The sequence below is a fragment of the Malus domestica genome, chromosome 05, assembly GCF_042453785.1.
Source record: "Malus domestica chromosome 05, GDT2T_hap1".
Lineage (NCBI taxonomy): Eukaryota > Viridiplantae > Streptophyta > Magnoliopsida > Rosales > Rosaceae > Malus > Malus domestica.
This window is the reverse complement of record NC_091665.1, coordinates 38,644,687-38,657,494: the sequence shown is the minus strand read 5'-3', so window position 1 is coordinate 38,657,494 and position 12,808 is coordinate 38,644,687. Positions and strand designations below refer to the sequence as shown.

At 42.1% G+C, this 12,808-nt stretch overlaps 2 protein-coding genes and 1 long non-coding RNA gene across 11 annotated transcripts; 1 reads left to right on the top strand and 2 right to left on the bottom strand.

Annotated features, from left to right (window-relative positions):
- Window positions 1-154: 154 nt before the first annotated feature.
- On the bottom strand, window positions 155-606 carry LOC139196542 (uncharacterized). The gene is made up of 2 exons (XR_011581585.1): window positions 521-606; window positions 155-285 (listed from the first exon to the last, which is right to left on the bottom strand). It is a non-coding gene; the product is annotated as an uncharacterized lncRNA (long non-coding RNA).
- A 295-nt stretch (window positions 607-901) lies between these two features.
- On the top strand, window positions 902-2,416 carry LOC103454519 (protein pleiotropic regulatory locus 1-like). Its single transcript, XM_029103557.2, has one exon. The coding sequence runs from the start codon at window positions 902-904 to the stop codon at window positions 2,207-2,209; it is 1,308 nt and encodes a 435-aa protein (XP_028959390.1). The 3' UTR covers window positions 2,210-2,416.
- A 2,376-nt stretch (window positions 2,417-4,792) lies between these two features.
- On the bottom strand, window positions 4,793-12,030 carry LOC114822962 (uncharacterized). Of its 9 annotated transcripts, XM_029098205.2 has the most exons (6): window positions 10,607-10,718; window positions 10,430-10,491; window positions 10,044-10,130; window positions 9,914-9,964; window positions 9,480-9,663; window positions 4,793-4,925 (listed from the first exon to the last, which is right to left on the bottom strand). In XM_029098205.2, exons 1-5 carry the CDS (start codon window positions 10,608-10,610, stop codon window positions 9,643-9,645), a joined length of 225 nt encoding a protein of 74 aa, XP_028954038.1. In that variant the 5' UTR covers window positions 10,611-10,718; the 3' UTR covers window positions 4,793-4,925; window positions 9,480-9,642. The 9 variants fall into 9 exon arrangements, 3 of the variants coding, with proteins under 3 accessions (XP_028954038.1, XP_028954037.1, XP_028954036.1); XR_011581583.1 differs by lacking the exons at window positions 4,793-4,925; window positions 9,914-9,964; window positions 10,607-10,718 and adding exons at window positions 10,751-10,802; window positions 11,672-11,890 and having other exon boundaries at window positions 9,607-9,663; window positions 10,430-10,488; XM_029098204.2 differs by lacking the exons at window positions 4,793-4,925; window positions 9,480-9,663 and adding an exon at window positions 9,683-9,786.
- Window positions 12,031-12,808: the final 778 nt, after the last annotated feature.

The following is a 12,808-nucleotide window of genomic DNA, read 5'->3' as shown; positions in this document are numbered from 1 at the left end:
CTAAATCAACCAAGTGTCTCTGTTTATCGTATTTCGAGCACATTCTCAAACACCAACTGAACAAATAGATCAATGAACTACAAAACTATGATGCTAATTTACGTAATCGAAATTCGAAAATTGCAGTCCAAAGAATAAAGGTTGATAAACAAAACAACCTGTTGATTCCGAGACAATTCGTCTTCTTCCTCACGAGCCTTGGTTCTTGTTCGTTCTTCCTCTTCTTCTTCTTCTTCGATTTGTTTCTTCCTCTTAACCTCCATCGCCAGATTTTCATGCCGGGTTCTGGAAGAAGGAAATTATATGCATGCCGGGTTTAAAATACAAAATCACACTCAAACTTTATCTCAGGTGAACCGGGAGAAGGTATATGTAATAATTAATAACCTAATACAAACCCTAAGTTACGAAGGAATCCTACTACTTACAGGAAACTATTTTAGATTCCAATTCCGAGTATAATTGGGGTTTGTTTCCCAAAACTATATATAGAGGAGTTGAAAAGCTTTTGGGTTGATACATTTGGGTTTCTCAGATACGTCTTGGCGGAGAGGTGGTCGTCTTCGTTGGGGAAATTGACCTTGGCTTTTTTGCCGCGGATTTTGCGAGCCTCCCTGTAGTAAGCTCGGGCCGCCTCCTCGGCGGTGTTGAAGGTACCGAGCCAAACTCGAACTCCTTTTCTGGGATCACGAAACTCGGTAGAGGTTCTTCCTCTGCCTCTTAGCTGGCTTCTCTTCTTGCACATCACCTGAAACAGGTTGGGATATTTTACGTGGAATTGAATCGGTGCGATTAACTGGGGTGGGATTGCAGTCGAAGAAAGTGTCGGAATCGAACTTGGCGAAGGGAGAGTCCGGCCATATATCAGGGTTTAAACTTTTCTTAGAAACAAGAGAAGCCAATGGAGTCGTCACTTGGAAAGTTAATTTCTAAATCTCTAAAGAGACCTGGCGATTTATTTTTCCTCACCCATGGCAGCGAACTGGCCTCTCCTGACCTGCAGACTAAAAAATTTCGCATGACTTACAAGGCAAGCATGGAGTACAGTGGACTTAAACCGACGGCCCATCGGCAAAATCCCGCCGCCGACTGCGATGAATCGTCCAATGCTCTTCCCCTTGATCCAAATCCTAATACTGCTAGGAGCCCTTCAATCACCCAAGGAGCTCAAAACGCTGATTTGTTTTTGAGTTCCGCACCCAACAAGGCCAAGGCGCTGATTAATATTGCTGATGGCACTTCCGTTTTTTTTGCTCCTGGTTCGCCCCGTTCCCGCGATCAGAGGTGTTCAACAACAACGCTGGATCTAGCCCGAAATTGGCCACGTCCCATTTGGCATAGCCCGTGGAAGATTTACAGGGTCATCAGTGGCCACCTAGGATGGGTTCGCTGTGTTGCTTTTGATCCAAGCAACAGATGGTTCTGTACAGGATCTGCAGACCGGACAATCAAAATATGGGACGTAGCAAGCGGGACGCTACAACTTTCTCTTACCGGACACACTGGGCAAATACGAAGCCTTGCTCTTAGCACCAGGCAACCCTATTTGTTCTCGGCTGGCGATGACAAACAAGTCAAATGCTGGGACCTTGAACAGAACAAGGTTATCCGTTCGTATCACGGTCATCTTAGTGGCGTCTACAGCATGGCTCTCCATCTGACTCTTGATGTTTTAGTCACCGGGGGACGGGATAGCGTATGCCGTGTTTGGGATGTTCGTCTCAAGAATGCGCAAGTTCATGCATTGACTGGGCACGAAGATGCAGTTTGCTCCCTTCTCACCCTCCCAACAGATCCACAAGTTATTAGTGGGTCTCACGATACAACTATCAAGCTGTGGGACCTTAGAAAGGGAAAAACCTTTTCAACTTTAACGCATCATAAGAAATCGGTACGGGCAATGACACATCATCCTAAGGTAGATCGGGGTAATTGCTTCGCATCGGCTTCGACAAACACCATAAAAAAGTTCAACCTTCCGAGGGGTGAGTTTTTGCACAACATGCTCTCCCAACACAAGTCCATTATCAACGCGATGGCCGTCAATGAAGATGGAGTTATGGCTACAGGAGGCGACAACGGTAGCTTGTGGTTTTGGGATTGGAAGAGCGGCCACAACTTCCAGCAATCCCAAACAATTGCACAACCGGGCTCGCAGGAGAGTGAAGCTGGGATTTATGCTGAAACACCCCAACCCCATTTTATTTAAAATTTTTTTTTAAGGTCTTAATTGGTGAGCCCGTAGGGCCCACCTTATATTTTTTTTTGTTTTCCCCCGGTCTCTCTCTTCCTTCTTCGTCTCTCTCCCCCATAACTCTCCCTTAGCTCTCTCCCTCTCAGCTATCCCGTACCTCTCTCCCTCAACCTCTCGCATCTCTCTCTTCCCCTGGACTCACTAGGACCGAGTCACCATCGAAGAGAGGCTCGCAACGAACTAGGGATCCCTGCACTGCGGCTCGACGACACGGAGCAAAGCTCCGGCGAGTTTTCCCCATTTTTTTCCGTCGGGTAGGTCTCAAATCTCTCACTCTCGTACCTAGTTCTTGGTTTGGTTGTGATTTAGAAGCTTGAACCTTACCTTTTTACGTAGGTTTTTGCTTCGGAACGGTCGTGGGTGAGCACACCCACTTTTCCGGTGAACCCGTGCACCCCGAGGACTTTCCCGGTCACCTCCGACCGAGTTACGACGTTTGGAAGGTATAAATCTCTTCATCTCTCCTTGTGCTTCACGTTCGTACCTAGATCGGAGCTTGAAGCTCCAGTTTTCAGGTGACCGGAGCTGTAGCAGCTCCGGCCTTCTCTCTCGGCAAGCCACAGGCCAACCGGCCTTTCCCATTTCCTTTCCCACGGGCCTCCAGCCCGTTTTGCCTTAGCCCAGTACCCTAACCCATTCCATTTTTATTTTTAGTTATTTAAATTTTTTAAAGCCCAAAGGGCTCGGGCCCTAGCTTTTGTTTTGGCCTTGGGCCGGTTTTTAATCAAGGGCTTAAAGCCCTGTTTTCTGTAGTGAGGCCTGAGGGCCTTGTGCCCGTGTGTGTGTGTGGCTAAGTTTATATGTTTGGGCTTAATGCCCAAACCCCTTTCCATCCCCTTTTAATTCTAAAGCCCTAGGTTCCCAAAACCCATTAAAAACCCTAAACCCATCCAATCCCAAATCCCTTATTTAAATTAATTCAAAACCAATCTTTTAGAAAAATCATTTTATTAATTATACATTCTTGTTCTTAGGTAAAATTGCTAGTGGAGAAATTCTAAATCCTTATTCGCGCGACTCTTCTGCTAAGGAATATTTGTGAGTGGACCCTTTCTAAAATTACATGATTTTATAGTTTAATTGCATAAATGATTAGCATGCCTACGAATTTATGAAGTGATTTATGTGAAGCCTGTTGATTAAATATATTGATTATCGTCTCGTGTTTTGGTGAGGAATTAATTGTTAGCCTATACTGAGCTATATTTCAATATATCGTATTTTCTATAAAAACCATGAACTGGTAGACTATCTGACAGATGACGATAGGATGCTAGAACATGTTTTTGAACCCCTCTTTATAGCGTAGACGATATTCGGTAACCTATGCTATGAAGTGGTTATTTAAGAGAGACGTAACTATTTGTGCGTACCTAGTGGACACTATGCCGCCTGGGGCGAGGATCTGGTGTTGGCATGTAGGCCGGGAGAAATAATCCCTAGCGAAAGGCTGAGGGACACGGAGACAGGCATTGGGCCGGGAAGGAGTTATCTCTGGCTACGGGCACAGAGACTGAGGTGCAGGCATTGGGCCGGGAGTTATATTTATTCAGTGATCTTTCTAGCAGCACACCGCGTTTACGAGACGATTTACGAGACGTTTACTGTTTTGATTTTCCGCGATGTTATTCCGCGATATGGCTTTTTGAGATACTTTGGTATGCTAGGATTTCTTATTAAATCCATCACTTACTATGCTAGTAGTTTTCACTATTAAACTTTGGGGGTTAGTATGTTGATAATTGTTTTATTATTATTATATATATATAAACTTGGTCCACTCACCTTTGTTTTGCGCCCCCATTCAGGACTTAGAATCAAGGCACCTAATCCCGGCGTGGAGACACTTCCGCAGCAGCATCTTCGGATCCTCTCGATGTAGGACCCACTCCTTTATTCATTAAATTTTATCTTAATTCCTTTTAATGATTAGGTTTAATTGTATGCTCTGAGCACGTTCCTAAATTATAAATTCTTGGTATTTTAAATTCATAACCCTTATTTATTTCTTATTCTTAGCTTTTGTATCAATTAATGGCTTTCGTCACCCTCGGGTGTCGGCCAGCACGTGTCTATCCTGGTATTCGGGGAATATCAGGGTCGGGGCGTGTCATATGCTCTTTGCTATGATGTCACTGGCACAAGGCTGGTTACTTGTGAAGCTGACAAGACAATCAAGATGCGGAAACAAGACGAAAAGGCCACCCGGGAAACTCATCCTCTAAATTTTAGGCCTCCTAATCTTAAAGACGTTGGGCGGTTCTAGTCTTACTTTGTCACTACGATATTGAAGTTTACAACTTTTTTATAATGTTTATTTTAATTTTTTTTTTTATTTGAGAAACTGGATCCGATTAAAGCCAGGGCAAAGAAGCCAAAGGAACAACTTTTTTATAATGTTTATTTTAATTCTGCTTCATAATGTATGCGTTACTCATGGCTTGAATTTTATATGCGCAATTCAATTGCTTAATTGTAGTTCAAAACTTGGTTTGTTCTAGTTAAAAAAGTAGTATAAGACCGCAGCATAAAAGCATGTACTTAAAGATCACATATAACATTATTGACTAGATTGACCAAAATGTCTCGTTCAATACAACTTCATACATGAATTAGTCAAGTGACAAGATATGGAACCATCAAACTTTGAAAATGTTTCAAACTTCTCTACCTCTTTTTTTTGAGAAGAAACGAGAGAAAATATAGAAAAAGAGGGCAAAACAAGGAAAGAAAAGGACAGCCAAGTGGACAAGATAACCACCAGGCGCAGGGAAAAAGCCAGGAGAAAACCCCTGAACTAGAAAAAAACTAAACTAGAAAAACAAGAAAGGCTACGCCAAATCAAAAGACAGCTGCCACCAAATCCCTAGCTATTGAAAGAGGATTATAATCTCTAAACTCAGCAGCCACAGAAGACCATAGAGCAGCCCAGTGTTTCGTTTTATCCCAGAGCTCCTCGACTTCAACTCCCATGTAGTCCTCAAAAACTCTTTTGTTACGCTCCATCCAAATGTTCCAGAAGAGGGCCATCAGCAGGGAACCCCACAAGGATTTGGCTTTCCTCCCTTTTCCTAAGGCATCAAACTCGGTGCTTAGAAGCTCAAAACAGCCCTTTGGGATGACCCAGACTGCTCCAACTTCCTTGAGCAAATTCCACCAGAGTTGGATACTGTACGGGCAATGGAGGAACACGTGATTGACACTTTCCTCCCCTGACTTACACAGAACGCACCAATGTGGAGAAAAACAAGTATAGGGCATTCTCCTTTGGATTTGATCACAAGTGTTAACTTTCCGAAGCGCCACTAGCCACACCAGGACTTTAACTTTTGGGGGGACCTTAGCTTTCCAAATCTGAGGGGACGGAAGGAATTGTTGCACAGAATCGTTGTTTCGAAGGAAGGAGAAATAGGACTTGCAGGTGAACTGGCCGGAACCTTCCAAAATCCACCTTCTCCTGTCAGCTCTGGAAAGACACAGCCGCACAGCTCCCACCTTCTGCAGTAAACCGGCCACCTCTTCAATCTCAGATTCTCTAAGGTTTCTCCTGAAATCGAAATTCCAGCTTACCGACTGTAAAGAAGGAACCGTCAGCCGTGAAATGCTCAGGTTTTTTGTCGTAGAAAGCATGAATAATCTGGGGAAGATATCTTTCAAAAGACCGCCCTCCAGCCAGCCATCCTCCCAAAACCTCAGCCTCTCCCCGTTACCAAGCACAAACTTGCAAGATAGAAGAAAAGACGGGGAACCAGCCGAGATTTCGGACCACGGACATCTGCTTGAGCCCCGCCTCGGGGGATTAGCGTCCCAGCCGTTAGCGTGCAGACCATACTTGCTCCTAATCACCTTGTGCCAAAGAGAATTAGGTTCAAGAGGGAATCTCCACAGCCACTTGGCTAGTAGTGCGACATTCCGAAATCTCAAATTTCCCAGGCCAAGGCCTCCGTCCTCCTTACTCTTGCAAACATCCCCCCACTTGACTAAGTGAAACTTCTTTCCCTCCCCCACCCCCTCCCAAAGAAACCCATTCATAAGCTTCTCCAGTTTACGAATGACCCCACATGGGACTTTGAAAAGGGACATGTAGTACACGGGCAAAGAACCCAGGACGGCTTGAATCAGGGTTAATCTTCCTCCTCTGGATAAAAAAGCTTTCTTCCAACCTTGGAGCCTCAATTCCACCTTCTCGACCACCGGATCCCAAAACTTAATAGACTTTGGCTTTCCACCTAGAGGGAGGCCGAGGTACGACATTGGCCAAGCGCCCACCTCGCAACCCCAAGAGCTTGCAAGCCTATAAATCTTCTCACAGTCAGAATTAATACCCACCAAAGAACACTTAGTTTTGTTAATCTTCAGGCCAGACACCTTTCCAAAAAGATCCAGTAAAAGCAGCAGATTATTCCAATTCTCCTCGTGCCCATTCAAGAAGAAGATGGTATCATCCGCAAATTGAAGGTGAGAGATCTCCACGTTATCGACTCCGACGCGCAAACCCTTGATCAAATGATTACCTTGGGCCTTCTCAATCATCCTGCTCAGAACATCAACAACAAGGGTGAACAAAAACGGGGACAACGGATCTCCTTGTCTCAGACCTCTAGATGCTTTGAATTTACCTCTGGGTCTTCCATTAATCAAAACAGAAAAATTAGCTGTGCCAAGGCACCCAAGCATCCAATTCCTCCATCTAAACCCGAAACCCTTTCTTAAAAGAACTTCCTCCAAAAAGCTCCAGTCAACGTGGTCATAGGCCTTTTCAAAATCGATCTTGAAGACCAAGCCCTCCTCCTTCTTCTGCCTTACCTCTTCGACCACCTCATTAGAGACGAGAACGGCGTCAAGAATTTGTCTACCTTTAACGAAAGCTCCTTGGGAAGGGGAAATTGTACTACCCATAACCTCCTTTAGTCTGTTAGCAAGGACTTTGGTCACGATCTTGTAAAGGCTGGTAACTAAACTTATAGGCCTGTAGTCCCTCAACTTCACAGAATCTGGCTTTTTCGGAATGAGGCATATGTAAGTTTCATTTGTCACTGCATTAATAATTCCATTTTCATAGAATTCCTCCAGCACCCTCAGGATATCCCCTTTCAAGATTTCCCAGCAACTTTGAAACAAATGCATAGAAAAACCGTCCGGGCCTGGGGATTTATCCTTTCCGCAGTCGAAAACTGCATTATGGACTTCGAGCTCCTCGAACGGCCTCTCAAGCCAATCTGCCTCACCTGCACTAATTGAGCACCAATTGATTCCTTCTATCCCCCAACACGTCTCTTCGTTGCAGCTGTACAGAGACTTGAAAAAATTGATGGTTTCGGCTTCAATCTCCTCTGCCCCTTCTAATATTCTGCCATCTTCTGTCTCCAATCTCTCTATAAAGTTTCTCTTTCTTCTCCCGCTAGCAATCTGATGAAAGAATCTAGTGTTTCCATCCCCTTCTTTGGCCCACTCCACTTTGCTTCTCTGCCTCCACTTAACTTCTTCCTTCCAAGCCAAATCTTCCGCAAGAGAACGAAGCTCTTCTCTTTTTCTTTTCAAAACCGGGTCAAGACCTTCCCTCCCTTCCTTGATGTCAATTTCCTCCAGGTTGGCCTTAACCTCCTTGAGGATTTTCTCAGTGTCACCAAAGACCTCCTTGCTCCAAACTTGCAACTTAATTTTAAGAAGTTTCAATTTACTGGAGAATTTGTAACCCTCCCAACCTTCGACAAGCTCAGATTGCCACCACTCTTTGAAGTTGTTCATGAAATCGGGGTGATGAAGCCAAGAATTTTCGAACCTAAAGGGGCCCGGCCCCCACTTCACCTTGCTGGTGTTTAATTCGATAGGGCAATGATCAGAAGTTACCCTGGCCAAGGCCTTCTGCCTCACGTGAGGGAACGACTCCTCCCACCCTTCAGAGAATAAGAATCTGTCTAATCTTCTGCAAACCACTTCGTCTCGAAAATTAGACCAAGTGAACTGAGCGTTGTGCAGATCCGGATCGATGAGACCCGAGTCCTGGATGAACTGGTTAAAAATCCTCATACTGGAGGAGGATCTTCCCCCGTTAGACTTCTCGCCAATAAATCTTACCACATTAAAATCCCCTCCCACACACCAATTAGGACCGCACAGACCATACAGGCCCGCAAGTTCTCCCCAGAAATCATGTCTCTCCCTACTTTTGCACGGTCCATAGACCCCAGAGAGCCACCAATCCGTACCATTATGCTCTCTAATTTTAATGGAAACCGAAAATGCGCCAACAAGAGATTCAACAACTGAGATAACTTTGGTGTTCCAAATCACCACGATGCCCCCAGAGCTTCCTTGTGCAGGAGCATAAACCCATTCTTTGAATTTGCTTCCCCACACGCTAGCCACAAGCTTGCGGTCTACCCTGGCACATTTGGTTTCTTGTAAAATAATAATGTCAGCCCGAACCCGGCGAAAATAATCCTTCAAAAGGACCCTTTTCCTTCTGCTGCCCAGACCTCTAATGTTCCAACTGATTATCTTCATTAATAATAACCGAAGCCCGTTTGTTCTTCCTGCTCTCCCCGCAGACTGCCCGCCACCCCAAGCTCTTTCCGGGGAATAGGGATTTTTTTAAAGGCAGCAGCGAAATTTTCATTTTTGACAAAAATTCGCTGGATCGACCTGAGCTCTCCCCATAAGCAGAGGTCCGACTCGACCTTTTCCTTCTGCAATATTTGAGCACCTTGTTTTTTACGACAGGATCCTTCAAAATACTTTGGTCAGCCGCATCTTCGTCTACACTATCGTCTACTTCGAACACCTTGGGCGAATCCCCCTCACTGACCGAAAATAGTTTCTGCAAAAAGCCTTCACCACTTTCAATTGGATCGGTGGATGCCAAATTCTGATGTGGCGACTCCCCAAAATTTTCTTCTGAGTCAGACCCTTGACTCCACGTAGCATCCTGTGCAGGCGACACATGGCTGAGGTAATCAAAATCCACAGTAGTAAAGAATTTTGAGGAGGAGAAATTGCCATCAATCGAAACCGACTCCTTTGCCTCCGGAGAAGAGAGAGGGTCATGGGGACCCAACGCCACAGTTTGTAAGATCTTCTTTTCAAAAATCAACTCCCCCAAAACATAATTAAATAGAACAAAGAAAGCGAGGAACGGATGGGCGAATATGGGCGAATGAGCAAGATTTTGAAGGCACAGGTTACTCTGAGGATACCGATTTTGAAGGAGGAGTTGTAAGGGTACCGATTCTTCACACTTTCCAGATGAGGGGCGGCTGGGAAAAGCGGAGTAGGGGCTACTCTGGCTTTTGGACTTCAGGGAGGAATGTGCGTTACAAGCATCTAGCTAGAGTTATCGTTGGGGAATGTCATGCCTGATCATGGGGAATGTCATTGTCAAGTAGAGTTTAGAACTCAACAGGAAAAAGCTGGTTAACAATTCGAAAATTCAACATTTGTTAAGTTACAAGAGCTTTGTAATTGTGAAGGAACATGTTTAGATTTTTACTAACCCATTCACACATCATCTATCAAGCTTTGACTCTTAAATCCTAAATTCGGTTCGTTAAATTAGAATATCTTTCAAAATGATAAAACAAAGTAGAATAGAACATATATACAGATCTACACAAAATTAGAATCAATGGATATATGAACATTGCGATTTTGTACCATCACCTGGACAGTCTTGCTAAGGTATTCACCTCTCCGCTTCTTTTCAAGCATAGACTACACGGAACGAAATTATAAAAATAAAACAGATAAAATAGAAGACAGACAACCAACTCTTGTTGTTTATTAGAATCACCTGATACATCTTGCCAGTGGTAATGTTGTTATCCTCAGTAAGAGTCGCATCTAGGAAGGGTTCATAGTTGCCCATGTCGGAATCAATCTACAATAACCATTGGAGTTCAAACAAACTCAGCAACATCAAGATTAAAGATAAGACTAACACTCGACATGATACTTAATATAGAATCCAAAAATAAATTAAAGATAAGATTAAAATTATATGTTTTAAATCGAACATATTTTCTAGTTTTCTTATCTAATTATACTATTGCAGTTCCTAAAACCAAAATTACTTCAAAAATAATTTGTAGAAAGAACATTAAAAAATTGGAAAAACAACTCTAGTGCTGTTAACAAAGCTTCAACCTATAGAACAACAGAAATCAAATCAATATGTACCTGCACATCCCCAATCCGAATTGTACCCTTGTGCCCTGCAATGTCTTGCTGAGTGATTCCTGCTTGAAATCCAAACAAAACAAAATTTGTAATTTCAGTTTCGAACACATTTAACCTTCACAACACAAAATGTTTCAGCATTGAGTGCGAAAACCTCAAAAGTGGGATGGGTCTTACACATATTAACAGAGCAGGTATGATAATTTATGCACCATTTGACAAACGAAATCAAGCAGTGCCCAAAGATTAGAAAAATATGTTAAAAAGTAGGAATTGCATTTGATATGGATTAAAAAAATTAAGAAATTGTGAGTGACTTACGACAAAATGAGGATGATTGAGGGTGGAGAGTTATCAAATTTGATGATTTCAACTGTAACAAATGGAACACCACCATTGAAAAGGTGTTAAAGTATAAAGTTATCGAGGTTTTATCGTACAAATACATGTGTTCAGTATATTTTTAATTCAACTGTCTTAGAAAATAGTGTTTTTGGGGGTAACATATACGCTCAACTTTTTGGAACGTTCTGCACACATTTTAATCAATGCCTCCAAGTAAATGATTTTAGGATACGAGGAAGCATAAAATTGCAATCTTTTCTGTAAAATTTCAATCTACAAAAATATGCAGGTTCAATCTTGAATTGAAAACTTTTCAAATTCGGTTTGGTTTGTGCCAATTATGTAAGGGCTATGATATTATTAACTACATATCCGTATATAATTAGCCTTCAGTTCTTAGGAAATTCATCACCAGCACTCACTATGAAAGATTCTATCAAATTTTGGCAGTTTTGCTTCAAAGAATTGTTTATCAGAATAGAACAGTTGATATACCATCAATCCCAAATTACGAACAAAAGCGAGTCTACTTTTTCCCTTCTTAGCTAGCCTATCATCGAATTTCGATTGAGAGATGATCTTCCCAACTTTCTATATACAACACTTTGATTTTGTTAGAAAACGAACACTAATAAATTAGAAATCCACATTAACGAACACTAATCAATTAGAAATCCAGATTAACGAACACTAATCAATTAGAAATCCAGCTGAAATGTAAATCTGTATGCACGCAGAAAACGAACATTAATCAATTAGAAATCCAGATTAACTGTAGCATTGGGATCACACTCAACTAATCAACAAAAAGAACTAAATAATTCCAAAAATGAAATTTTCTCAGGAACCAAACAGAACAAAAAAAGAGAGAGAAACCAAAAAGTAACTGATTTATACCTGATTGGATCGTCGAATGGCCGCAGCTTCAAAAACGCTTGGAGAGATTAGCAGTGAATCTGAACCTCCGTTTCCGATAGGAGCTCCAACGATGATCGAAATTCGGTCCCGAATTGAAAATTTTGGGGCATTTTGTCTTTTTGAAGTTGCCAATTTTTTGGGCACTAAAGAAAATTATTTTCATGCGCTCCATTCTCAATCATGGCTCTTGGGTGCGTTGCGTTCCCTTATATGTGTTATCTCTAATATCTTTGGGTGTCTAAAGAAATTTAGAAATTAGATGAAGGGTTCCAAAGAAAATGGGTGTTTAAAAATGCATTTTGCGTACAGAAATAAACTTTTTTTACCTCTTTGGGAAATGATGGATAAACGAACATCCGTTTTTTTGTTTTCGTTTGATCTACACAATTTGACGACCAAAAACAAAAAATATTGTGTGAAAACCACTCTTTTAATCAAACATTTGATCACACGTGCAGAGAATTACAAAATTTATTATAAAAAAAAAAGAGTGTATGTTGACCTAAATCTAAAAAGAGGTTTATGTTGTGAAGTAAGATTATCGCGACACAATGTTAAGTGATGTTACAAACGTACTCTGTGATAACACATGCATATGTATTTTTAGTCGGAATAGCATGCAAATTGATATTTAATCGAGTTTTTGGTAAGCTTGAAGTCATTTATCAAGTCATATTGCATGTCTGTTGACATATGCCAACAGCTTTCGAGCGAGTATGTCGATTGAGATCAATAGCTTTTGTGTGACCATACCGACATATGCTAGTGTAAGCCGAGTGAGCCTATCGGCAAATGCACGTAGCAAACACATACAAAAGAATGAGGCTAGCAACTATCTAACCCAGTATCCATAAAGGCAATTCATCAAGCAATTGGAGGGCAACTTTTAAGGACTTCTCAAGTTTTAAAAAGTTATCACTCAGCTCTTCCATAACAGATTTCTGAGCTTGAGAACGCCAGTTGACTCACCTTACTTTAAGGTGGATCCGCTCCTGATGGTATGATAGGACCCACTTTTCTTTGCCAAGTGAGGAGGACCCACTTTAGCTCGAATAACTTACAGACAAGTTTATATATATATATATATATATATATTTTTTTTTATAAAACTTACAA

Bases quoted from the DNA above. Each gene is read 5' to 3' on its own strand.
- LOC103454519 (XM_029103557.2), top strand. From the start codon at position 902: ATGGAGTCGTCACTTGGAAAGTTAATTTCTAAATCTCTAAAGAGACCT.
- LOC114822962 (XM_029098203.2), bottom strand. The intron at 10,131-10,429 runs GTACATATTGAT...TGGTTATTGTAG, and splicing joins TTCGGATTGGGGATGTGCAG to ATTGATTCCGACATGGGCAA. The intron at 9,965-10,043 runs GTGATTCTAATA...CGTTCCGTGTAG, and splicing joins CCACTGGCAAGATGTATCAG to TCTATGCTTGAAAAGAAGCG.